Genomic DNA, 27,979 nt, shown 5'->3' with positions numbered 1-27,979 from the left:
GGGCCTACTTAAAAAAAAAAAATGCTTTGACATATTTTTGGCCTTTTAGGCCAGGTGCATGTGTAGGGCTGTGTATATGCCTAGGTCCATGTGCATGATCAGAGTAACGTACATGTGAAACTCCTAAGCTCTCACTTCTGGCTGACCTTGAGGCATGGTGTAAAGAGAAAGTGAAGGCAAAGGCAGAATTATGAAATGCCTACCTGAGCATTAAAAGCATACCATAATACACATTCAGAGCCCCTCTACAAAGCTGGGAAACTTATTGTTCCAGACATTTAAGGAAATCTCTGTCCAATAATTAGCTGACAACTAAGCTAACAAGAAACTTCAGTAGCCACACACTGTATATAGGATTAGTTCAAGAAAGTCACTAAACAAAGAAAGACCAACAATATCAAACACTAATAACAACAATCCAAGGGTAAGGAGGAATCTGATTTCCAGATTTCTACATTATTTAAGAAGTGCCCAATTTGAAAAATAAAATTTATAAACCATGCAAAGAAATAAGAAGTATGACATATGCATAGTAAAAAAAGCCATCAATAAATGTCTTTGAAGAAATTTGTGGACTTACCAGACACAAATTTAAAATAGCTATTTTAAAGATATTCAAAGAAGCAGACAAAACATGTCTAAAGAACTAAAGGAAAGACTGAGAAAAATGCCTTATCAAACAAAACATCAATAAAGAGACAGGAATTATAAGAAAAAATCAAATAGAAATTTTGGAGTTGAAAAGTACAAAAAGTGAGAGGAAGAATTTACTAAAGAGGCTCAACATCAGAACTGGCAGGAGAAAACTAAAGACAGGTCAATTGAGATGATTTATTATGAGAAACAGAAAAGTAAAGAAAGAATATTTGAAAAAATAATGGCGAGTTTCCAAATTTTATAAGAAAACATTAATCTACACATCCAAGAAGTTCAGAAGTCTTTATGTAATGTAAATTTTGAGAGATCCACACGTAGAAACATAAACTGTTGAAAATCAAAGACTAAGAAAATTTGAAAGCAGCAAGAGAAAAAAGTGACTCATTATGTACAAGGAATACTCAGTAAGATTAATGGCTGATTTCTCATTAGAAACAGTCAGTAGAGGCAGTAAGATGATATATTCAAAGTGCTGGGGAGAAAAAAAGAATGTCAATCAAAAACTCTATATCCAGCAAAACTATCCTTCCAAAATGAAAGAGACATTAAGACACTATCAAACTCTGGGGTGCCTGGGTGGCTCACTCAGTTAAGCATCTGACTTCGGCTCAGGTCATGATCTCACAGTTTGTGGGTTCAAGCCCCATGCTGGGGGCTGACAGCTCTCTGGTGACAGCTTGGAGCCTGAAGCCTGCTTCTGATTCTATCTCCCTCTCTCTCTGCTCCTCCCCCACTTGTGCTCTGTTTCTCTCTCTCAAAAATAAATAAACATTAAAAAAATTAAAAAAAAAAAAAAAAAAGAAAGACATTGTCAAACTGGATAGAATCTGCTGTCAGCTGACCTGACCTACAAGAAAAGCTAAGAGAATTATTTTAGATGAAATGAAAGGACACAAAATAGTAATACAAATACACAAAAAGAAATAAACAGTGCCAGTAACTGCAATGATGAAGTAATGACAAAACACAGTCTAAAAGTATTTTTTTGTTTGGAACTACTTTTATCCCTATTTGATTTCAAATTAGATAATGCAATAATTACAAATCAAAGTTGATAGGCACACAATGTGTAGCATATAATTTGTGTGACAATAATAGCACAAAGGAGAAGGAATGAAGCTATAAGGGAGGCAGGTTTTTCTATATTATTGAAATTAAGTGGCTATTAATCTGTACTAAGCTATTATAAATTAAATAATTATAATTACATAATTATAAGTTAATGGTAATCCTCAGGCAACCACTAAGACAATAACTGAAAAAAAACATCGTAAAAGAAATGACAAGAGATTTAAACTGATATACTAGAAAATATCTATTTAACACAAAAGAAGGAAGTAACCAAGCAATAAGGGGAACAAAACAGACACAAGTCATGACAAACAAATAACAAAATGGCAGATGTAAATCCTACCTCATCATAATTATATTAAATTTAAATGGATTAAGCACCCCAATAAAAAAAGCAGAGACTGGCAGAATGGATGAAATAAAAACAAGATCCAACTGTATACTGTCTATAAGAAATACATTTTAGATTCAAAGACATGAAGAGGTTGAAAGTAAAAGAATGGTAAAAGATATACTATGTAAGCATAGGCAAATGAAAACCTGAGTGGCAATACTAATATCAGACAAAATAGACTTAAACAAAATTTGTAAGGAGGGACAAAAAAAGGACATTTTACAATGACAAAAGGGATAACACATGAGGAAAAAAACAAAACAAAACAAAAACACATACACACCAAACAACAGAATGCCAAAATACATGACACAAAAACTGACAGAATTGAAAGGAGAAATAGACAATTCAACAGTTATAGCTGGATACTTCAATACTCACTTTTAACAGTAGATAAAACAACCAGACAGAAGACTAATAAGAAAAAAGACGTGAACATCATAAACCAACTAAACCTAATAAACGGCTTAAGAATGTTCCACTCAACAACAGTAGAACACGCATTCTTTTCAAGTGTATGTGGAACATTTTCTGGGACAGACATATGTTAGGCCACAAAACAAGTCTCAATAATTTTTAAATCATACAAAGTAGGCTCTCCAAACACAGCAGAATGAATTAGAAATGAATGAATTAGAATGAATTAGAACAGAAAATACTGGAAAATTCACAAACATATGGAAATTAAGAAGTCCTAACCAATGAGTCAGAGAAGAAATGACGGATATTAGAAAATACCTTGAGATGATTAAAACACATACAGACACTCACAAACACACACACAAACACACAAAACATACCAAAACATATGAGATGAAGATAAAGAAGTGCTCAGAGTGCTCAGAGAGAAATTTATTGCTGTGTCTCTACTGAAAAAAGAAAAAAAAAAAAAAAAGATGAATCAATACTCTAGCCTTGTACCTTAAAAACTCTAGAAAAAGAGCAAACTTACTCCAAGGCAGGCAGAAGAAAGAAAATGAAATAATATAGAGGAGAAATAAATGAAGCACAAAATAGAAACATAATAGAGAAAACCAACAAAATAATACATTTGTTCTTTGAAACAGGCCAATAGGATTGAGAAACTTTTAGGTAGACTGACAAGCAAAATGAGGGAAGACTCAAAACTAAAATCAGGAATGAAAGAGAGGGCATTACTACTGACCTAACAGAAATAAAAAGGGAACAACAATATGTCAACAAATTATAAAACCTACATGAAATGACAAATTCCTAGAACAACCTACCAAATCTGATTCAAGAAGAAACAGAAAATCTGAACAGGTCTATAGCAAGTAAAGGTACTGAATTAGTAGTCAAAATCTTCCCACAAAGTCAGATGACTGCACTGGTAAATTCTACCAAGTGTTTCAAAACTAATTAACACACACATACACACACTCACTCTAATCCTTCACACACTCAATTAGAAAAAGAAGGAAACACTTCCCAATTCATTCTGTAAGGCCAAAACCAGACAAAGACACTGCAAGAAAACTACAGATCAACATCCCTTATGAGTATAGATGTAAATATCCTCAACAAAATACTAGCAAACTGATTTCAACAACATATAAAAAGGATTTTATACCATGACCAAGTGGGATTTATCTCAGGAAAGCTAGGTTCACTGAATATGTGAAAATCAATGTAATATACCTTAGTAGTAAATGACAAAATCCATGGGATTACTTTAATAGACAGGAAAAAGAATTTGACAAAATCCAACACCCTTTTGTGATATAGAACACTGAATAAACCAAGAACAGAAGCAAACTCTCTTACCTTGATAGAGAACATCTATGAAAAATCCACAGCTGACATCATACTTAGTAGTTAAAGACTGAGAGCTTTGCCACTAAGATCAGCAACAACACAAGAAAGTTTGCTCTGGTTCCAGCCAGGACAACCATAAAGCAAGTTAAAGAAATAAAAGGCATTCAGACTGGGAAGGAAAAAGGAAAATAACATGTTTGCAGATGACATGATGTTGAGTATTAAAGAACCTGAACGAATCCACATGAGCACATGCACAAACACAAAACTATTAGAATTGTGTTCACCAAGGTTGCAGAACACCAAAATCAACATACAGAATTAAATTTTATTTCCATCCACTAGCAATGACGCAAAAAAAAAAAAAAAAAAAATTTCAACAACTATTTCTGCTTACAATAGCATCAAAATGAATAAAATATTTAGGAATAAATCTAACAAAAATAATGCAAAACCTGTACAACAAAAACTACAAAATACTGTTGAAAAAAATTTAAGAATACCTAAGTAAATGGAAAGACATCTCATATTCATGGATTGGAGGATTTAGTATCATTAAAATGACAACACTCAACAAATTGATCTACAGATTCAAAGTAATTCTTATTAAAATTCCAGCTGCTTTTTTTTTTTTTTTTTGCAGAAGTTAATAAAGTGATCCTCAAATTCCTATAGAAATGTAAGGGACCCAGAACAGACAAAACAATCTTTAAAAAAAAAAGAAGAAGAAGAACAAAGTTGGAGGATTCACACTTCCCAATTTCAAAATTTACTGTCAAATTGTATCAAGATTATGTGGTACTGGCATTTAGATAGACATATAGATCAATGGAATAGAACCAAGAGTCAAGAAATAAGTCCAGTCATTCATTTACAGTCAACTGATTTTTGAGAAAGTTGACAAGAAAATTCAATAAGCAAAGAATAATCTTTTCAGCAAATGGTGCTGGAACTAGATATCCACCTGCAAAAAAATGATATTGGACTCCTATCTTATATCATATACAAAAATTACCTCAAAATGGATCAGGGACCTAAATGTAAGAGCTGAAATTATGAAACTCTCAGAAGAAAAGAGATATAAATCTGTGTGACTTTGAATTGGACAATGGTTTCTTAGCTATGACACCAAAAGCAACAACAAAAAAAATGAAGTCATCAAATTTAAAATACTGTGTGCTTCAAAGGTTACCACCAAGAATGTGAAAATATATGGAAACTCTATATCTGACAAGGCACTTTACCTAGAATACATAAAGAACTCTTACAATTCAATACTAAAAAATAAAACTCATTTAAAAAAATAGATGAACAATTTCACTAGATGTTCCTCCAAAATACATACAAATGGTCAAAAAGCACATGAAAATATGGTCAACATCATTGGTCATTAAGGAGATATAAATCAAAACTATGAGATACCACTTTACAACCACTAGGATGGTTATAGTTAAACAGATGAATAATAACAAGTGTTGGTGATAATGTGAAGCAATTGGATCCCTCATACATTTGTGGGTTTGCAAAATGCAAAACAGTTTGGACAGTTCTTCAAAATGTTAAACACTGAATTATCATATAACCCACAATTCCAGTCCTAGGTATATTCCAAGAGAATCTGTCTACACAAAAACTTCACAGTTCAAAGCACTGTGCACAATAGCCCCAAAGTGGAAACAATCCAAATGTCCATCAACTGATGAGTAAATAAAGTGTAGTATATTTATGCAGTGGAAATCATTTATCTATTAAAAGAAGTACTGATACGTGCCACAACATAGGTAAACCTTGAAAACATTATGCTAAGTAAAGGGAAGGTAGACATGAAAATTCAGAGTAAATGAGCCTATTTATGAAACAGCCAGAAATTTGTCTTTAGAGGTAAATCTATAGACAGAAAATAAGTTAGTGATTGCCAGGATCTGAGGGAATGAAGAACTGGGGAATGAATGCTTAGTATGGAGTTTCTATGTTGAACTTTATCTATAAGGAATATTTCCATTATTCTTGTTGCAACATCCCTCTGGAACTGTTATTCTTAAACCAAAAATAATGGATCAATCATTCATAACTAAGATACCTTCAGGCAAACTTATTTCCTTCTCCAGGATGGAGGCATGTCAGTTCCCATCATTTTCTCTTGTTTGATTCAGAATTTATATTTGATTCAGTCTGTGTTTTAAAGTCCATCGAAGACAGAATTTTTTCTTTTCTGTTTATTTTTACTGTTTCTGCTTGGTTATGATAACCAGAAGTGAAGAAAAAATGTATTCCTTTTTTTTTTTTTTCCAGAGAGAGAGAGACAGAGAGAGAGCGCGAGCATGTGCCTGTGTGTGCAAGGAGAGGAGGGCAGAGGAAGAAGAGAGAGAGACTCTCAAGCAGGCTGCACACCCAGTGTGGAGCTAGATCTTACAACCATGAGATCATGACCTAAGTTGAATTCAGACATTAACTGAATGAGCCACCCAGGTGCACCTTATACTGCTACTTTAAACCAGCACTTTCCTTAATCTTCTAATGTTTGCTGGTCTAATGGGGGCGGGGGGAGGGGGGACAAAAAACACTGTTAACTTGCAGTTGATTGTTCTTATTTAATTTTCCAAGAGGCTGCAAATCTTTTTTATCTTTACTGGCCATTTATATTAAATCTTTTGTAAATTACATACTGATAGCCTTTGTAAATTTTTATATTGAATTATTTATTGCTTTCATAACATTAATTGTTCTTTTGATATATCATTGATATAAATCCTTTGTCTCTCTATATTGCAAATATCTTTCAGTGTGAATCTTGTTACAGTGTCTTTTATTGGACATATCTTAAAAATTTACATAGTTAAATCCACCTAACTTTCTTTTGGATTTTATTATGTAGGAAAAGCTTTCTTACCTTAAAATTAAAAAATATTCAATATTTTCTTCTAATAGTAATATAACAGTAACTTTCATCCAGTATTAAAAAGTATATATATCTAGTTCTCTATTCCATATGGAAACTGATGTTTGTTTCTGGTGTGATGTCAGCACCTATTTGATTTTTTTCACTTTCAAAAAAACACCAATGGAAAAACACCATTCCTTACAGATTTGAAATACTTCTTTTAAGCTAAATTTCTCATATACAAGATCTATTAATGAATTCTGTTCTGTACCATCTGACAATATGATCTTATTTATTTACTCTAACCATACAGTATACTTTAATATCTAATAGGGCAAATTTGTTCAAACTCTCCTCTGTTTTTCTTAAAGAATGTTTTAGCTATGCTTATGCATTTTTCCTTAGTGATGAATTTTAGAATTATATCAAAAACAAAATTCTATTGATACTCTGATTCGTATCAAAAAGCACATAGAACAAGCTGGCAATACCTGAGGTGAATCTAGCCAGTGCACATTATTACTGAGCCTGTAACATGGTATATGTTTTAAAAATTGATGCTTAACAATAAAATAAGTCACCTCCCTCCCACACCTTACATACAACACATTCCCTTCCTCATCCTACTGTAGACATATAGTGCTGCCTTATTCTTTTATAAACAAACAGTGCTCCATATTATGATACACCATAACTTGCCTAACTAGTCTCCTAGTCCTGGACACTTAGATAATGTTATTTGCAACCTTTTGCTAAAATATAATATGCTGCAATAAATATTCCTGCATATTCATCATTCTAGACATATGCAACTATTTCTATTGGATAAACTGCTAGAAGATAAATTACATGGTCAAAGGGAGTGTACATAAATATTAAAAAAAGTTACACATACAAAAGAATATGTGTAGTTAAAAATTTTTTTAATGTTTGTTTATTTGAAACAGAGAGAAAGAAAACAGGGGAGGGGCAGAGAGGGAGGGAAAGAGAGAATCCCAAGCAGACTCCAGCTGCCAGCACTGAGCCTGACACAGGGTTCAATCCCACCAAATTGCGACATCATGACCTGAGCCAAATCAATAGTCCAATGCTTAAATGACTGAGCCACCCACCCCAAAGAATATGTGTATTTAAAAGATCATTATCATCAAGATTAACCTTATTTAAATATTTATCTAAATTTTATTTATTTATTAAACAAGTATTTAGTTAGTATCTGCATGTGGGATAAAGGCAAAAGGGTAGTTTAAGCAGCTACTAAATTGCTAAATGTTAACAGTTGACTGAAAATTGCAGTAGTTACAAGATGGGATACTATGCATTTTTTCAACAGTGATATACCAAAAATCACATTTTACAGTTTAAATATATATAATTTTATTTGTAAAAAAATTTTTAAATTAAACAAACAAAACAGAAAAAGACAACCCTATAAAAATTGGTGACAGATTTATTTTTTTAAAAAAAATTTTTTTTTTTAACGTTTATTTATCTTCGAGACAGAGAGAGACAGAGCATGAACAGGGGAGGGGCAGAGGGAGAGGGAGACACAGAATCCGAAACAGGCTCCAGGCTCTGAACGGTCAGCCCAGAGCCCAACGCGGGGCTCGAACTCACGGACCGTGAGATCATGACCTGAGCCGAAGTCGCGCGCCCAACCGACCAAGCCACCCAGGCGCCCCATGGTGACAGATTTAAACAGTCAATTCATAGAGTGTAAATGGTCAATATATATGAAGTGATGCTTTATCTACATATTAATCAGGAAAATCATTTAAAACTGCAGTACTGAAATCGCTAAGAGAGTAAATCTTAAAAGTCCTCATCACAAGACAAAAAACAAATTTTATAACTATGCATGGTGATGGATGTTAATAGACTTATTGTGATTATTTCACAATGTATATAAATTTTGAATCATTATATTGCACACATAAGACTAATATGTTATTTGTCAATATACCTTAAAAAATAAAAAGATAAAACTGCAGTGAAATACCATTTCACACTTATCGTGTTAGCAAAACAACGTACAAATTGTTGGCAAAAATGGACAGCAATGGTTAAAGTATAGATAGCTACAACTGATTTGGAGGTCAAGCCAAGCAGGATGTTCATCAATATTTTACCACATTTCATCAAATCTATGACAACACCGATTATAAGATGATCATTATTGTATGTACTAATAAAAGAACAAAACTGCCAAAACAAAAACAAAAACAAAACAACCAAATCCAGTGATAATACTCTTTATGTATTGATACAGGATAACTTCCAAGTTAGAAAAGTTCAGTGCAGAATAGTGTAAATAGCATATTACCTGTCTGGCAAAAAACGAGAAAGGACTATAGACATACTATTTGTTTTTAAATGCATAAAGTATCCCTCCAGAAACTGGTAATGTCCGTATATCCTCTGGGAAGGGGATTAAGGCTGAGAGACAGAGATAGAAGACAGATTTAGCACCCTTATGTAATCTGAAGTTTGAACCACATGAATATATTTTTTAATACAAAAAGTAAATTTATGTTTTATAATTTAATTATTTTATTTTTAGTTTATTAGGCTTTTATTCAGTAATAAGAATACATACAAAATTTTAAAATTCTACTTTGGGGAACTCTTTTCAAAGGATATTTTTGAAGCTTTTTATTTTCCCTTCTATCTTTTAAAACTGACTTATTACAATATAATTCACATACCATACAATTCACCCATTTAAAGTGTACAATTCAATGGTTTTTAGTACAGAGTTGTGCAACCATCACCACAATTGATTTTCCCTCCTTTTGAATAATAAAATGAGATATCAGACAGAATCCTGGCAACGTCTGCAAGTAGAAAAATTATGGAGCAGAGAAAAGGAAGATCTCCTACAAAGGGAGCTGGATATTTTCCTTCCCACCTAACATTTTTAAGGGAATTTTGTGTAAGACTAGTAAGGGTGAAGAAAGTTTCCCATGCTAATATCAAAATGAAATTTACACAGTATTTTTTTAGATGGAAAACGAAAGAGTATTTTAATACCTTTTTGCAATGACTTTTGGTATTTTCTGATATTACGCTAAAACTTGACAAGTGATGTATTTTTAAAGGTTAGCTGCGATGTTGAATCTGAAATCACTAAGCTTTTTCACACTTTAAAAAAAATTTTTTTTAATGTTTATTTCTGAGACAGAGAGAGACAGAGCATGAGTTGGGGGGGGGGGGGGAGAGAGAGGGAGACACAGTATCTGAAGTAGGCTCCAGGCTCTGAGCTGTCAGCACTGAGCCCGATGCGGGGTTCGAACTCAAAAACCATGAGATCATGACCTGAGCTGAAATCAGTCGCTCAACCGATTGAGCCACCCAGGCGCCCCTTTCACACTCTTACATTGAAATCCACCAAACTATCATGAACTTTTCAAAATTTTGTTAGTTTTATATAATATAATGATATATTTATTATGAAATGATTACCACAATAAGTTTAGTTAAAATCCATCACAATAGTTAAAATTCTTCTGTGTGTATAAGAACTTTTAAGATTTACTCTCAATATCTTTCAAATGTGTAATGAAGCATTGTTAACTATAGCTAACTATAGTGTCCAATAAAGCATTGTTAACTATTGTGCCCATTATATCCCTAGAACTTATTTATCTTATAACTGGGAAGTTTGTACCTTTTGACCACCTTCACCCATTTTGTCCAGCCCCCTACTCATCACCTCTAGCAAACACCAATCTGTTCTCTGTATCTATGACTTTGTTTTTTTAAAGATTCTACATATAAATGATATCATACAATATCTTTCTCTGTCTTATTTAACATAACATCCTCAATGTCTATCCATATTGTTGCAAATGGCAGGATCTCCTTTTTTATGGGTAAATAATATTCCCCTGGGTAGGTTATTTTCATGTCTTGGCTTATAAATATGCTGCAATGAACAGGGGGGTGCTATATATTTTTAAAAATTCATTATTAAGTGGTCAGAGGTTAGAAACATTATGGTTAACATATTTAGTCTTAGGAAGCTTAGTTTCAGAAAAGTCAATTTGTAGAGGGATGAAGGACTACAATGGTTAATAATTATAATAATAAAAAAACACTTCTGTGGCATCACTGTGTGCCAGAAACTTTACATAAACCAATTCATTTAATTTCAAAAATGCTGTTAGGTGGGTATTACTATTATTCTCATTTTCCAAAAGAGGAAACTGAAGATTAAGATGTTCAGTAACCTGCCCAAAGTTATATAACTAGTGAGTGACAGAAGTCATATTTTGAACCTTCAAAGTCATGCTGTAGACCACTGCACTATACTGTATCTATATACTGAAATGCTATGTCATGAACACTGGCTTTGCAGCAAGACAAACAGTAATTAGCTGTGTGACTATAGGCAAATGATTGACTCGCCTTTATGCTCAGTTCTCTCGTCTGTAACTGAAGAAGTTAACACTTGCCTCTCAAATACATAAAACAGTTAGCACAGCATCTAGCACCTTGGTAAGTGTTAAAATAAATTACAGCTAAAAATAAAAACCCTCCAAAAAGAGAGGTTTAGCTAACCAGGTGCAAAGAAGTAAAATGCAGAGCCAAGGGTCATCTACAAACCACTCAAGAGGGCTATATGCTCTCCTGGTAGGTTACTTAGCACAATGATAAAGCTGAGTTAAAGACAAAAAAAGCATGGGCAATAATGTTTTAAGAGATACTGTTTCTTACTACATACTATTATATGTGATAATTATTTTAACACTTAGCACTCAAACATTTCAAAGACATTCTTTATGTCCTAGAAAAATCAAGACAACTGATAATATGTCTTCCAAAAAAATATTTAGCAATGAAAGGGCCTGTGTGCAATGCTCAATCTTTTTAACAAAGGAAAAAAAAATGCACTTAAAAAAAAATTTTTTAATGTTTACTTATTTTTGAGAGAGAGAGACAGAGAACAAGTGGGGGGAGGGGCAGAGACAGAAAGGGAGACACAGAATCTGAAGCAGGCTCCAGGTGAGCTGTCAGCACAGAGCCCGATGAGGGGCTCGAACTCAGAAACAGTGAGATCATGACCTGAGCCAAAGTCAAACGCTTAACCGACTGAGCCACTCAGGCGCCCCCAAAAATGTACTTTTATGAAAACAGCATATTCTAGGTCTTAAATAAACATCATACTAAGAATGTTTCTAAAAACTCTTTCCTATGTTTCTCATCAAGAACAATGACAATAAGCCTGGGGCAATGTATATTGGATTCATACATTAAATCAATGTGTTCAAAACCAAGAAGTTGTCCACAGATCTGCTTGAGAAGAGATTTAGAGATACGTCACTTAGTATTTTTAAAACTACTACAGGAAGCAAAATCTCATAGCTTAAGTGTGTGAAAACTATGTTCTATACTCAGGCATAGGAGGGCACAGGGTTATGGCTCTATCTAAAGCAAATTCAATTTGGTTTGTGGTTTGTAACCTGGCAATTTTAGGCAACTGGCAAGAGAAAAGTATTTCTGCCAAGGACAGAATCATGTAGAAGAGTGCTGGCAACCTTTGAGGTATTAAGGACCTAATAATCTCCACTATTTCTATATTCTATCTGCTGCCTTCAGTACAGGGCACAAGCCCTTAACTAAGATCCTTTAGTTAAATAATAGCCAAGTGTAAGACAATCATCATCATCATCATCATCATCATCATCATCATCATCAAGAACAGTATTTAAGGAGGAAGTACTACCAATTCTACACCAATTCTTCTAGAAACACAAGGGACTGAAACACTTTCCAACATGTCTTATGAGGCCACATTACCTTAACAAAACTAGACAAGGACATTACATGGAACAAGCAAAACAAACCCTGAATAATATTCCTAATGAACACAGATACTACAATTTTACAATACTAGAGTATCAGCAAATTGAACTAAACCATACACAAAAGGTAATACATTATGATTCAATGGAATTTTTCCCAGAGTGCAAGGCTGGTTTAACATCTGAAAATCTATCAGTGTAATTCACCATATTAACAAGACTAAAATAAGAAAAATCATATGGTAATCTCAATAGATGCAGAAAAGCATTTGATAAAGTACAAACATCCATTCATGATAAAAATTCTCAGAAACCAGAAATAGAAGGAAACTTCGCTTGAAGAGCATCTTGATAAAGGACATCTATGAAAAACTTAGAGCTAAGATCACATTTAATGGTGAAAAAGTGAATGCCTGCTCCCTAAGTTTGGAGAAAATGCAAAGATGTCTGCTCTCATTACCATGTTCAACATTTAACTGGTGGTCCTAGTCAGTGTGATTAAGGTAAGAAAAGGAAATAAAAGGCATACACATTGAAAAGGAAGAAGTAGAATTATCCTTATTCACAAATAATATGATTGTCCATGTAGAAAATCCCAAGAAATTTTTTTAAAGTTACTAGAACAAATAAACGAATTTAGCCAAGTTACAAAATAGAAGATCAATATAACCAAATCAATTATTCTATGACATAAGAAATAAACAACTGGAAATCGACATTAAGGATAATATCAATAGTATCAAAAATGTAAAATATTTAGAGATGAATTCAAGAAAAAATGTTCTGGACCTATACACTGAAAACTAACATTCTTGAGAGAAAATAAAGAAGACCTAAACAAATCGAGATATACCATGTTCATGGACAAAAACACTCAGTATCATTAAGATGTCAATTCCAAATGCTAGACTGACCTATACATTTAACACAATACCAATCCCAATCTCACTACAAATATTTTTTTTGTCAAAATTAACAAGTTGATTGGGGCACCTGGATAGCTTGGTTGAGTTTCTGCCTTTGGCTCAGGTCATGATCTCATGGTTCATGAGTTTGAGCCCCGCATCAGGCTCTATGCTGACAGCTCAGAGCCTGGAATCTTCTCTGGATTCTGTGTCTCCCTCTCTCTCTCTCTGCCCCTCCCCCACTCGTATTCTGTCTCTCTCTCGTTCAAAATTAAACATTAAAAAAAATAAAAGAAATTAACAAGTTGATTTTAAAACATACATGGAAATTCAAAAGAGCTAGAATAACAACAGTGATCTCGAAAAAGAAAAACAGGGGCGCCTGGGTGACTCAGTCGGTTAAGCGTCCAACTTCAGCTCAGGTCACGATCTCGCGGTCCGCGAGTTCAAGCCCCGAGTCGGGCTCTGGGCTGATGGCTCAGAGCCTGGATCCTGCTTCCGATTCTGTGTTTCCCTCTCTCTCTGCCCCTCCCCTGTTCATGCTGTGTCTCTCTCTGTTTCAAAAATAAATAAACGTTAAAAAAAATTTTTTAAATAAGAAAAAGAAAAACAAAGTTGGGAGGAATTATGCTTTCTGCCTTCAAGACTACTATAATAATTTACAATTTTGTATTGGTATAAGAATAAACATAAAGACCAATGGGACACAACAGACAGCACAAAAATAGACCCACACATACAAATTCAATTGATTTTTAACAAAGGTGCCAATGTAACTGAATTAGAGAAAGACTAGTCTCATGACCACTGCTGACCATTTTCAACAAATGGTGCTCCAACAATTGGACATCCATAGGGAAAAAAAATAGGTCTTAACCCTTACCTTACACATACACAAAAAATTAACTTGAAATGTTCACAGACTTAAATGTACAAGCTGAAACTATCAAACTTTCAGAAGAAAACATAAGAAAATCTTTGAGACTTAATTTAGGCATATTTTCTTAGGACACAAAAAATATGAACCATAAAGGAAAAAAAAAACACAACTTCAGCAAAATTAAAAACATTTCATCTTTGTTTGTTTTTTTTTTAAACATTTCATCTTTGAAAGAGAACATTAAGAAAATGAAAATACAAGCCTCAGACTAGGATATCTGTGTATCCACATATTCAAGGACTTGAACCCAGAATATACATAGAACTCTTCTAATCAATAATAAGTGAAACAACCTGATTAAAAAACAATGAGTGAAAGATGTGACAGACATTTCACCTAAGATGATACATGAATAGCAAATGAGCATCTGAAAAGATGCTCAACATAATTAGTCATTAGAAAAATGCAAAATAAAACTAGAGTGAGATGCTATTACATATGCACTAGAATGGCTAAACTTAAAGAGAAACACAAATACCAAATACCAAGAGCTGAAGAGAATGCAAAGCAACTGGAAGTCTCATATGCTGCTAGTAGGAGTGCAAAATGGTCTAGTAATTTTGGAAAACAGTTTGACAGTTTCTTAAAAAGTTAAACATATACTTGCCACTAATCCCACAATCCCACTCCTAGGTATGAGAAAACAAATGTCCATGTAAAACCTTGCAAACGAATGTTCACAGCAGCTTAATTCATAATAGCCCAAACCTAAACATAGCTCAAATGCCCATCAATTAATCTGGATAAGTGAATTTTGTTATATCCATTCAATTGACTAATATTCATCATTTAAAACTTACAAACTACGGATACATGTAACAACTTTAATGAATCTCAAAAGTATCATGCTAAGTGAAAGAAGTCACAAAAAGAAAGAAGTCAGACATTAAAAAAAGGTATACATTGTAAGATTCTAGTCACATGATATTCTAGAAAATACAAAACTATCCTGACAGAACATAGATCTGTGACTGGCAGGGACTTGCAGTGGGGTGAGGTATGTGACTGCAAAGAGGCAAGAGAGAACTTAATGAAATACTGACAATGTTTTATCTCTTGCTTTTAGTTATACCACTGTATAAATCTGGTACAATTCAGAGAACTCTACTCTTACACAAATTTTATCTGACTATAAAGTGATTAAAAATAAAGAAAAAACCCACATTTCCCCTGCATACCTCAAGTTTATTTTGTGAGGATCACATGACATAGTTAAATTTAGCTGAAGTTGACCCATGTTGATATTAAAGGCTTTCTTAAAGGCCAAAAGAATTTGGCCTCACAGATGTCTCAGCTGTCACTGCCCCCAAACTGGTTAGTTTGGTTAGTTCAAGCTTCAGTTCCTTACCTAAAAAAGTTAGTAACTACACACTACTAAATCTAGTATATCTTTCTGACAACAAATTATTTGTAGCAATTGATGTCAAATCCTTTAAGATCTATCGCTAAGTAAACTTCAAGAGTTAACAGGATAATTCCTTAATGCACAAAAGACCATATCTATGTTTACAAAAAATGTTATTTATCCCTCAGAGCTTTCTCCTGCAGGAAGTTATTTATAATATTGCCTGATGATTCACATGGACTTCAGCTGAAATTTAGACTTTGTTACTTCATCAGACACTTTCTTACTAGGGTATTCTTTGACTTTCTTCTGACTTTCTTACTAAGGTTTTCTTGTCATTTATCCCTGTCGCTTTTTTTTTTTTTTAAATACAAGGAAAATTAACTTGGGTTAAGTAAGAAATAATTTATAAAACTGCCTAAGTAATATTTATACCTCAAGTACACACTTTCCTCCACAATCTTAGGAAACAAGAATTAGGGAGAAACAAAAATGAAAATTACTGATTGGGGGGAAAAGCCATTTGTGTCTAACCTTTTAGTCACTTTTGTCAAAGCTTATGGTAGAATAAAAAATTTTTAAATATAATTTCCACTTTAAATACAGGTGGAAGAAAAATCTTCTTACTTGCAAACCAACCTTCATAACTTTGACACTAAAAATGTACAGTCCTATACCCTGCCTTTGAGATGATGAAAGCCCTGGTAGGACAACAAATTTCAAGAACTGTAGAAAACTGATGTTCGAACAACAAAAGTATCCTCTGAAATTATTTCATCCCAACTTTTCATTTAGCTATCACCAAAGTGGGAAAATGTGAGTATTCAGATATAGAAGCTGGATTTTTTTTTTCATGGAAAAAAATGTGTTGTGTTTGTAATAAAATAGCCAACAAATTGCAGAAGATAGAAGAAAATGAGATAAAAACTTAAGAATTTTTTGAACCACAGGACAACATCTGTTCTTATTCTCTAGAGTCTACAAAACCAGAGAAAATTTTAAATTCACTCTACAAAAATATTTATATTGTTGGTAACTGAAATCCATTCAAAGATCTGAAAATACGTTTTTCTCCTAATAAACAGAACCTCTAATCTTCTTCAATTTGGAGACAGAAGTTACATCTCAAATACAGAAATCTGCCCTTTTTGTAGACAGATAATTGCCTTCAAATTGGAGATCTACCTAAAACTAGTGAAACTCATTAGATAGGAATTGATAAAATCTTGTTAAATAAGCAGACAATTAATTATATTTGGTTATATGACAAGAGGACAATTCTTTAGTCTGTGATAAATGCCCTATCAACATTGCCTTCCTAATGTAGACATAAATTCTACTTGTTTATAGTAACTTTACTCATAACTGCCAGAACTTGGGAGGCAACCAAGATGTCCTTCAGTAGGTGAATGGAAAAATAAACTGTTATTTTGAGACAATGGGATATTATTTAGCACCAGAAAGAAATGAGCTAGTAAGCCATGAAAAGACCTTAAGTAATCTTAAAAGCATATTGCTAAGAGGAAGATGCCAATGTGAAAAGGCTACAAACTATATGGTAACATTCTGGAAAAAGCAAAACCATGGAGAAGTCAGTGGTTGCCAAGGGTCAGTGAGGAAGAAGGAAGGGATGAATAGGCGGAACACAGGATTTTTAGGCAGTGAAATCGTAGTATCATATTATGATACAACAACCGTGGATACTTGTCATGACACATTTTTCAAAACCCCACAGAATGTACAAAACCATTTATATGTAATGTGAAGTATGGACTTTGACAATGATGATGTCGATGTAGGTTCACACATTATAACACATGTAGCACTTCAGTGCCAGATGCTGAGGACGTGCCAGATGTAGGGAGGCTGTGCATGTGTAGGGGGCGTGGAGCAAAAGGAAATTCTACTTTCTACTCACTTTTGCAGTGAACCTAAAACTGCTCTAAAAAATGAAGTCTATTTTTTAAAAAGGTGTATGTACACTTTAGTTGGTTTTTAGTAGCTGGTATGAAGTTCTCTGATTAGGGAGAGGATCAATATATACCCACTTTGTAAAGAAACTATTATATAAATTGAATATGCAATGTTCTCATACTTCATTTTAAAGATACATTTGAAAAAGAGAAATGATCTCAGTACAGTTGGAACATTTCTAAAACCAGTTCAGAGATTCTCTTTACACAAATTCTTACATGTTGGGAATCAGAGTCACTAATATATGAGTAAGATCCACACTTGTTAAATGTACTTAGTTTAAAAACAGCCTAGAATCAGCTAACTAGAAAACATACTTGGAAATATTGGGTCAAAGCCCCTCATCTTAAAATAAAACAGAGGCTCAGAGAAGCTATATGATTCTCCCCAGGACTATTTAAGATAGAAGGACTAGAACTTTGGTATTCTAAAGTTTCAAGTTTGTCTTTTCATTATACTACTACCATTAAAGAAAACAAAATTATGATTTCTTAAAAGACACAGATGTAACTTTTTTTTCTTTTTCCACTTTAAGAGGGTAAGAATCCAATTAGTGTATTTCTTTGGCTGATAAGCACTCACTCGAGCTGCCCACTTACTCATTTATTCTGCCTGCTTGATTTTTCCCAGAGGTCATATAAAAAGAAAATCATGTTTTAAGAATGCTAAAAGCCAAAGACAATGTTTCACCACGAAAGTGAATATAAAACCCACGTGTGGGTTATTATTCAAGCAAGGGCTACGCTCCCCATCCCACCACTGATAGTCGGAATTTAGAATCTTGCTCGACGTCTTACAGAGGTAAAAATCCACCCTTAGTGGGAGCAGCTGTGACTCTGTGAAAGAAGCTACAAATAACATGCTGGGAAATTCAGCAGGCACTGTTATTATATCCTGTTTATACTGTCATTTTTCCTATCAGTAGGATATTATTTATACAGACCCCACCCATGAACTTCTTGTTTATCTTATTATAGAAATCCTCCAAATCTATAAAAAGAAGCCTCTGTATTAGTTTCTGGAACAAGCACATGTGTTATAATTTTGCACCTCACTACACTTTTTTTATTTAGCAATCTCTTTTGTTAGGCCCTACTCATTCTCATTTTTATCTCAAGGTTGATTTATTTCATTATTTCACATATTAGAGTTGAACTTAACTTTTTAAAGACTCCATAACAGGACATAGATTCTGGGGCTCCACACCTTAAACTTTATTTTGGGAAGATTTCATCAGGCAGAGATATTCTTGTAAGATACACTTCACTAATTTGTTTAAAGACAAAAAGTGGCTATACGCTGAGATCAGGTACCCCTAGTGAGTGAGTCCTAGATGTCTAGAAGCTTATGTAGGCTTCTCTATGCCAGGTATGCCAATTATGATGGACAAGCTTTCTATGGATTCTCACTAACTCACTATTTTCTAGTTGGATCTCTTTTCTAGAATGAAAAGCCCTGACCCTGAGGCTAGTTTGATGGGCCAGGTGAAAATGCAACACAGTAATACATGAGAAATAAATGAATTCACTAAGTTGACCAATGGGACAATGAAACAATCTTGTTATAAATCACCCTCACTCCCCTGCCTTATGTAAATAACTGAATTAAAGCAGATAAAAGAAAGATGCAAATTCCTTAAGGGCAGAAATTCACGCAGCATTTGGTGAACAAATAATTATTTTTGGAGAGGGAACGTCACTGGACAAAGTTAATATTGGATAAACTTTCATATGTTCAGCTTGTGTCGGCTTCACTAAAACTCCTTTTACCCTACAAGACAGCACTACAAGGCAGCTAGGTAAACATGAAATCTTCAGAAAGTATGTATAATGCTTGACTCTCTGGGAATGTGCAAGAAAGATCACTGGTTTTTGTTTTTTTGTTTTTTTGCTTTTTTAAAAAAAAATGTTTATTTATTTTTGGCAGAGAGGGAGCAAGCATGAGCAGGAGAGGGGCAGAGAGAAAGGGAGACAGAGGATCTGAAGCGGACTCTGCACTGACAGCAGCAAGCCCCATGCAGAGCTTGAACCCATGAACCATGAGATCGTGACCTAAGCCGAAGTCAGATGTTCAACTGACTGAGCCACCCAGGTGCCCTGAAAGATCACTGCTTTTAAATAACTTTACTCTAAAATGCATAACTGAAATGAGGCATAGTACCTAAGAGTGGTGAACTTAGTGTAACTGATTTCATAAAGAGAGAATTCTAAGAGCACCTGGGTGGCTCAGTTGATTGAGCATCTGACTCTTGATTTCAACTCGGGTCATGATCTCAGTTCATTGGATTGAGCCCCACATAAGGCTCCGAGCTGAGAGTGAGGAGCCTGCTTAGGATTCTTTTCCTTTGCCCCACCCCACCTCAAAATAAGTAAACATTAAAAAAAAAAAAAAAAAAAAGAGAGAGAGATCTACGTGTGCTAAAGTGATCAAAGAAGCCAGAATGAGGGTAATAATTGAGGTAAAAAAATTTTTTTAATTTTATTTATTTTGAGAGAGAGAGAGTGGACAGAGCGAGAGGGAGAAAGAGAGATTCCCAAGCAGGCTCTGCACCATCAGCACAGAACCTGATGTGGAGCTTGAACTCACCAACTGTGAGATCATGACTTGAGCTGAAATCAAGAGCCAGATGCTTAACCAACTGAGCCACCCAGGCACCTCAAGGTAATCTTGATAAACAGAACTTTATAAGGCTGAAGTGTGAAGGGGAAAAGCATACTAGGCACAAACAATGATTTGTAAGCATCGAAATGAGAATTCTGAAAATGGTGAGTATCTAAATTTAGTTAGGGAGAATACTGAAGAGAAGATGGCAATAAAAAGAAGGCTGGAGTCAGACTATAAGGAGTTTCATTTTTCAGACAATGGAGAACCATTAAAGATATGTGATCAAGGGAAAATGTGCCCAAGCTTTTGGAATAGGAATGAAGAGGAGGAAGAATAAGTTGGATTGAGGTTGAAATGGGGGAAGAAGTTTTTAACAGTACCAAATCCTATGATTATAGAAGCAAAATAAAGGTCACGTGATATAACAAATAATAAATATGTAAAAATATTTTCAGAACCACAAGATGGCATTATGAGGACTCTTACTGAGTGGCACAATGTTAAAAATATGCCAGTCCACTGAAATTTAATGTCAGAAAAGCTTACCAATCTCCTAGAATTGTACTTCTCAAACCCAAATTATCTGGGGATCTGGTTAAAATGAAAATTCTGATTCAGCAGGTTTAGGGTGGTACTCTGTATCTTTACATTTCTAACAAGCTCCAAATAATGCTGTTCCACGGACTACACTTTGAGTAGCAAGACGCTAAAACATCTTTCAGCTTCCCTTTTCAAAAAGGCAATACTACTGTGTTTAATCCACTATGCTGTAGCTATTCCCTTTAGATATTCCTAAGAAATTCCTTTTAAAGGTATTTTCTTATAATGTGAATCAATGTCACATGGGTTTCAAAAGCTACTATTTTATTTACTTTCATTTTTTTAAGTTTATTTCTTTATTTTGAAAGAGAGAGAGAGCATAAGTGGGGGAGTGGCAGAGAGGGAATCCTAAGCAGGCTCTGCATTGTCAGCATAGAGCCAGATGTGGGTATTGAACTCACAAACTGTGAAATCATGACCTGAGCCAAAGTTGGACAGTTTACTGACTGAGCCACCCAGGCACCCCAAAAGCTACTATTTTAAAAGTCTAAGATGACTCAAGATTCGGGGGATTCAAGATCCTCAAAAACACTTCCACCTGGAAAAATAACCAACTCTATAATACCGTTCTATAACACTACAGTTTTATTCTTTTTTGTGGCTGACAAACTAGAAGATACTATTGTTTCTAATCTTAGAGATAAAGTAAAAGCCCTGAAAAGACAATACTCTGTCTTTTCACAGTGCACATCAGTGGGTTTTGGTAAAACCCACTTAACTTGCCCTTACAATGCCCTTAGCATATTCCTTAATCCTTGAAGATAAAGGTAAAAATGTATTTTACATATTCTATTGAAAGGTATAAAAATTAAATGTGTACACATCCTTCTATTAAGAAAGATTTCTACATGGAAGGATATGCCTTTAATTAGAATCTTTTACCATGAATATAGGCATCATTTGTAAAAGTATGTTAGTAGTGTTATATATCACACACACATATGTATTAGAATTGGTTGATTCTTGGGATGAAATTTAAGACTTCTGAAATCTCAAGTTTCATTTTTTACCATACTGATGGTCAATAACAACTTTTTTACATAAATTAGCTTCAATAAATACCGATGTCTAGAGAACAGAAATGATATCTTAAAATTGGAAGGTACTATGTAATTAGATCCAACTATTTCATCATATAGGTAAGAATCTGAGATGCAGAGGCTAAAAAGCCCAAAGTCACGTAGGTGCTAACGGCATGTCAAACAAGGAGGGGAGGAGGAAAAAACTAATTTTTAAATCCATTAATGTACAACATACAACAACGTACCAAATACAAAATGCAGTTAAAAGAGTTTCCAGTTCTTCTAACGACTAAGATATAGTTGAGTTTATATTAGGTCTTATAAATAAATCACTGATATCCAAGAAAGAAAGAATACATACCAACAAACACGACATGCTACCCCCATATTTAAGAACTCCATAAAAAACGCAATCTGAATAGAGAATGACACATATACACCACATACTTGAGATGGGGCTGCGGTGGGGTGGGTAATGGGATGGTGTATAAAGAACAAAGAGAAGACAATGATAACTCTTATCTTCTCAGTAACAGTTCGAAGAGAGCTTCACATATGAAAAGGGCTTAAAAAAAAACTTCCTTTACTCTCATGGATAATTTTTTAATTGGTAAAATCGAGAATCAGGAGGACTGCAAGCTTTTAAAAACATGAAATGTAGATAGCAGTTGGATGTGCATGTGTCATAAGCTCTGTCAGTTACAAGAAAACCAGAGACCCTTTTTTAGTCATAAAATGGGGAATTTTGTGGTTATCACAAATGCTATAAAATTTACTAGCACCAGTTTAAAAAAAAAATCACTGGAGAAGTTTCATGATATCAGAGACAATGGGTTTTAAATCATAGGCATACATTATTATGCCTAAGTTGACAGGTCTGCGCTGCAATGCAGAAATGCAAGCAATATTCCAACATCTGCACCAGAAGGCAGAGACTAGACATGATTCCAGAATAAAGGGCTCTTTAGCTCTTACCTGTTACCTGTGCAACAACTGCTTGGGAAATCCTCCGATTGGCAAGAAAGGCTTTGATTTCCTCTTTTATCACACTGCTGTCCCTCCTAACAAAAACAGAAGACAAGACCAACAATGTATGTTGAAGGTAGAAATCCTCATCTTTGCTAAGAAAGGTGAAGCAGAGAGGTGGGGAGCACATAGAAAGAAAGAACACAAAAATAAAGGTAAACAGACCAAGCTTGTGTGAAAATATGAAATTAAAACAAACCAAGAAACACCAAATATTCAAGTCCTAAAACATCACACCATCAGACAGACGCTTTAGTGAATGCCACAGTAGATATAAGTCTCATACCAGACGATGGTTAATCGCATGCTGTGTATAATTCACATTAGGAACAAGGCTGCCATATGGTATATACTAAGTTTCATTACTGAGGAATGAATATACCTTACACAGACAGAAATCCTAGAAAAATAAAAAGCAATAACAACAACAAAAATCAGTTGTGAGTAGACTGTGGGCTCGCATGTTAACTATGAAACTGCATAAATAATGTTCATTTTAAAACCTTTGTTAAAGGAACAGAAATCATCATCATTCTTACAACTGCTAAAAACATTAGCCATTTGAAAATTTTAATTTGCCTTCTTTTTCCTGTATAAACCAAAAAAAAAAAAAAATTAAGTGGGATGAAATGAATATAGAATTTTAATATAAAAAGGCAACATTAATTTCCTATTATATGTAATATAGAGTACTTAAAACTATATTGTGTCCTTGAGATTACATACATATTATAGATCTAATTTTTCCTCCACTAAGACAACAACAAATTCTCACAAGACGAGACATTTACTAGAACAACAATGAAAGGCAAGACTTCTATTTCTCCACCACAACAAATACACTTTAAGTAAAACTTATACCCTTAAAACCAACCAATTTCTCTTTGAATACTTTATGTTCAAAAGGATTACATAAATAAAGTATTGATTTTTGATCAAGCTCAAAAAAACCACAGAATAGTGGTAATTTATAATCTCATACAGGGTCAGCAAACTATGGCTAAATCTGGCCTCCCAACTGTTTTTATACAACCTGTAAGAGCTAAGTAAGAATGTTTTTCACACTTGCAGTCATTATGTGATGACAGAGAACACTAACTCTGAACATGAATTAAGCAAAGTATTATCTCCTCACCAAAAATTCCATCCTTCTATTGGTAGGCCTATGTTTTAAAAACTATATTCAATATTGTATTTTGTCAATAAAAATCTGTGACTTTTTTTTCCCTCTTAGATGTTAAGTATTAAGTATGTGTATTATATCCTCTATTTTGCCTCTTGGCCACAAAGTGTAAGATGTTTACCATCTACTCTTTCCGACCCCTGATCTGAGAAAAAAGGATCACGAAATCTTTACAAATCATTTTGTAAATGAACCACAAACTTCCAAACTACTTATAGGAGCCCAAGTCTTTCTAAAGATTATTTGGAGTAACAAAAGAAAAGATCCTACCCAAAAATAATCAGTTGTGATTTAACTTAGAGCAGGTATGTTAGCCCTTTCGTGAGGAGGGGCTATACATTGTGTGAGTGGATACCAATGTTCCCTTTCAGGAATTCTGGAAAAGAACAGAGAAGTAATAGTAGTGACAAGCTTTCAATCTGAAGCTCTACTGTATATTCCTGACCTACTGATTAGAAATGCTAGTCAAAAAAATTCCTAAAGAAAGAAAACAGCTGCCTAATCCAATACTTAAAATTTCTCATACTCCTCTAGATTCTGATCTAGATACTGGCTAGATTCCCTCCAAAATGCTTGTTCATACTGGAAGTTATTTCTTTGAAAAACATGCACTCTCATTTGATTTAAAACTGTGTATCTGAAATAAAAAGGCACAATACATTTAAATACATTTTAAAGTCAAATAAAATAAACTGCTCTGTATAATACAGGTAGTATAGACCAAATGGCTCTCAAAATCCACCAATAAATACCTGCGCAAGGGATAATTTCAGCAGTATGAATTTGCCTTACATAAATAAAACAACCAAATCATTTGGTCTCTGATACAGCTTCAAAATTAATCTGAAAAAATTTAAATAAAGCACTGCATTGCAATGTATAGACTATCCTTTTAGGAAAATGAAAAGTGAGTTTAACAGAATATTTATTAAGGTTAAATAAAAAACGTGCTTTCTGGGAAAAATGATTAAATGGTATTTTCTTGACTACGGATTTAAATTGGAATTTAAATCAATTTATTTTAAATCAAATTCACCTAGAGTAGACACTAAATCATAAAGAGGAGATAACATTCAATTATTCCAATAGGAAATATCCAATTTGTGAATTATTCACAGCCTTGCAGTATGACATTATCAAGGGCTGCAGAAAGACAAAAAGAACTTCAAAAAGTCTGCAAAACAGCAGCAATTCATTTACCCTCCCATAGACTATATTTTTAGATACTTGGCAAGTTCCTAAGTACCAAGTTAAAATAAGTTAAAAAAATAATAGTAACAAAACCTCTTTAGTCAACTGCTTTACCAGAGAGAAGCTTTTTCAAACTGAAGAAAAACTTAAGACTTAAAAGATAAGGATATGCTTGGGCAAGTCATTTAATAAAGCTGGACCCTGGTTTCATCATCTGGTAAAATGAGAACATTAATACCACCATCACAAGGCTTTTAAAATTTTTCTCCAAGCATGGAAATTAAATTTAAATAAAATTTAGTATTAAATGTATGTATATGTGTGTATATGTGCATAATATAAAAAAAAATTCTTCAATGAAAATTTTTTTGAAACTGTAAAACCATTAAACAATGACTATTATTTTATAAAACTCTAGAAAGAATCCCAGAAGAAGAAACAAAGGATCTGCTATAATTACCTACATCTGAAGTAAACATCTATATCAGGTGCTTCAAGGCACCATGGAAAGATTTAGACACAGGTAGTGATGTGTTTAGTCGGTTTCATCAGGTATAGGTATCCCCTGCTTTCTGAAGGTTCGCCGTATGCCACTCTGCTTTTATAAAAGAGCTACATTAGTTTGGTAAAAGCCAAAATCTCCTTCGGATTTCGGTTAGTGAAAACAGGTACGAATGTAGGTCTTTCCTAAAAGTGAAGTGGTATAACTCAAGCTTTCAGATGGTGGGCGGGGGGTGAGGGGAGACCTGTATTTTCAAAATAGTAATAGCATTCAACTGTCACTGTGTCCAGTTCTCTTGTGTATTTCAAAGACCTCCATTCTACAGGGTTAACTATGTTCTTTAAACTTTCACATATTCCCCCTCATTCAGTCTTCTTTAACAACAAGGCTCTCCTACTGTCCACATCAAAACTCTGAAATCACCAGTTTCCTGATGCAAAAACTCTTTTGTTTACTCCAAATCTAACTTCCTTATATTCTCCTACTGCTTACTTTCTGTCTTCATTTGAAATTTTTCATCCTCTTTAAAAAGAATGGATCCCTTTTTCTTCACTTTTTTTTTTTTTAGGAAAACCAATTTTTTCAAGTTTTTATTTTAATCACCAAGTGCTTATCATGATTCACTTCTCTTAAAAATCTCACATTCCTCATGATTTGTACTCCTCAAGTCTTACAAAATTAAAGTGAAACACAAGTTGATCTTCTTTGATTCCATGGCTTACTTCCAAGATAATCTACCACTCTATTTGCATCGAACCACTTAAAATCGATGTCATCTCCTCCTACTACCTTTTCCAAATCACAGCCATGCTGAATTCATCTATCTGGGTGATTTCCACATGAGGATAAAATTCTTCCTTTCCACCCTCCATTGTCATTATTTTTATAACTTGCTAAACTTTCCATTGTTACCCACAGACCTTTCTTAATATCCAAATGAATTAATCAGGAATGCCTCTTTGTAGAATCACCCTTTCTTTAAGACACAATTTAACAGTCATCTATTCAGAGACGTTCTCCCTGATATAGCTAAGAAAGATCTCTTTCTTACAACAACTAACTTTATCATTTCAATTATACTACTCACATGCTAACCTATTACATGGTATTCTGTATTATAGCAGTTCCCCAGACCTGGTCTTATCGCTCCTACTAGCCTGTGAAGTCTTTTGGCACAAAGATTGCGTCTTATTCATCATGGGGTTTGCATATAATAGAGCTTAATTTGTTCAGTGAATGAACAAATTTGTAGTTGAAGATAAAAGGTTGTAGTACGGCAAACCTGATCTAGATAATTTATAAAACAGCTCTAAATTCTTAATCTCAGGTATGTTTAAGCTTCCTAAATCAGAATGGAAAAAGAGTTATTTATGCTAGTTCAAAATGGCAATCCTTCCATTTCCAGAATGAAGGCTATTAAAGACTACGTGTTTAAAAGTTGTATGCTTTAACATCTTCTGTATTTTCTCAGTTGATATACACTACACATTCTTTAGGACCCCTTAAAGGTAGCCATCTATCTCAAAGACTTCCAGAGATGGACCAGTCCCTACAAAGACTATTTCACAGGTGAGAAAATATAATTACATATAAATTCTTTAGCTTTTAAATAAAAATCTGCTCCTTTAATTTCTACTCATGGAGACAAAGCATAATTTAAAAATTTTAAAGATAATTTTCAAAGAAAAGCTACTCTATATGTATAAACAACATGATAACTGAATTTAGAAAATAAATATCCTAAATCACTTATTGTTAGGCATATAGATAACCACTCAGAATAAAGTCTTAGATCTTGTATAAAATACTAACGCAGTTTGTATAAAATACTAACATTTAAGTACATGGGTAGTTAAGCATAACACCTATAATATATGGCATTGTTTATGACTTCTTCATAAGCCTCATTTTACTTGTTATTTTATAATACATACGTGAAAGAGCAGACGCACTTTAATAGATGTACACTGTAATATAAACGGATGTATATATACAACAGTATATAAATATGTGTGTTAATAGATGCATTTTAAAAATATTAATATGTGAAATGGGTTTTCATTCTAGCTCTTGGTTTTAAAGTTCTTCCTAAAATGTTATATAT

At 33.8% G+C, this 27,979-nt stretch overlaps 1 protein-coding gene across 9 annotated transcripts in view; it reads right to left on the bottom strand.

Moving 5' to 3' along the window:
• Nucleotides 1-27,979, bottom strand: part of HMBOX1 (homeobox containing 1) — a 192,942-nt gene that overhangs the window by 71,058 nt on the left and 93,905 nt on the right. For all 9 annotated transcript variants that reach the window (XM_019440899.2, XM_019440900.2, XM_019440901.2 and 6 more), the window contains exon 4: nt 22,949-23,034. In XM_019440899.2, coding sequence (XP_019296444.1) covers nt 22,949-23,034 — 86 coding nt within the window. The remainder of the gene's footprint in view (nt 1-22,948; nt 23,035-27,979) is intronic.

This window comes from Panthera pardus, unplaced genomic scaffold (genome assembly GCF_024362965.1).
Source record: "Panthera pardus isolate Hobbes unplaced genomic scaffold, ASM2436296v1 HiC_scaffold_13, whole genome shotgun sequence".
NCBI classification, from domain to species: Eukaryota; Metazoa; Chordata; class Mammalia; order Carnivora; family Felidae; genus Panthera; species Panthera pardus.
The sequence above is the reverse complement of the archived record's forward strand: the minus strand, read 5'-3'. Positions and strand labels throughout refer to the sequence as shown.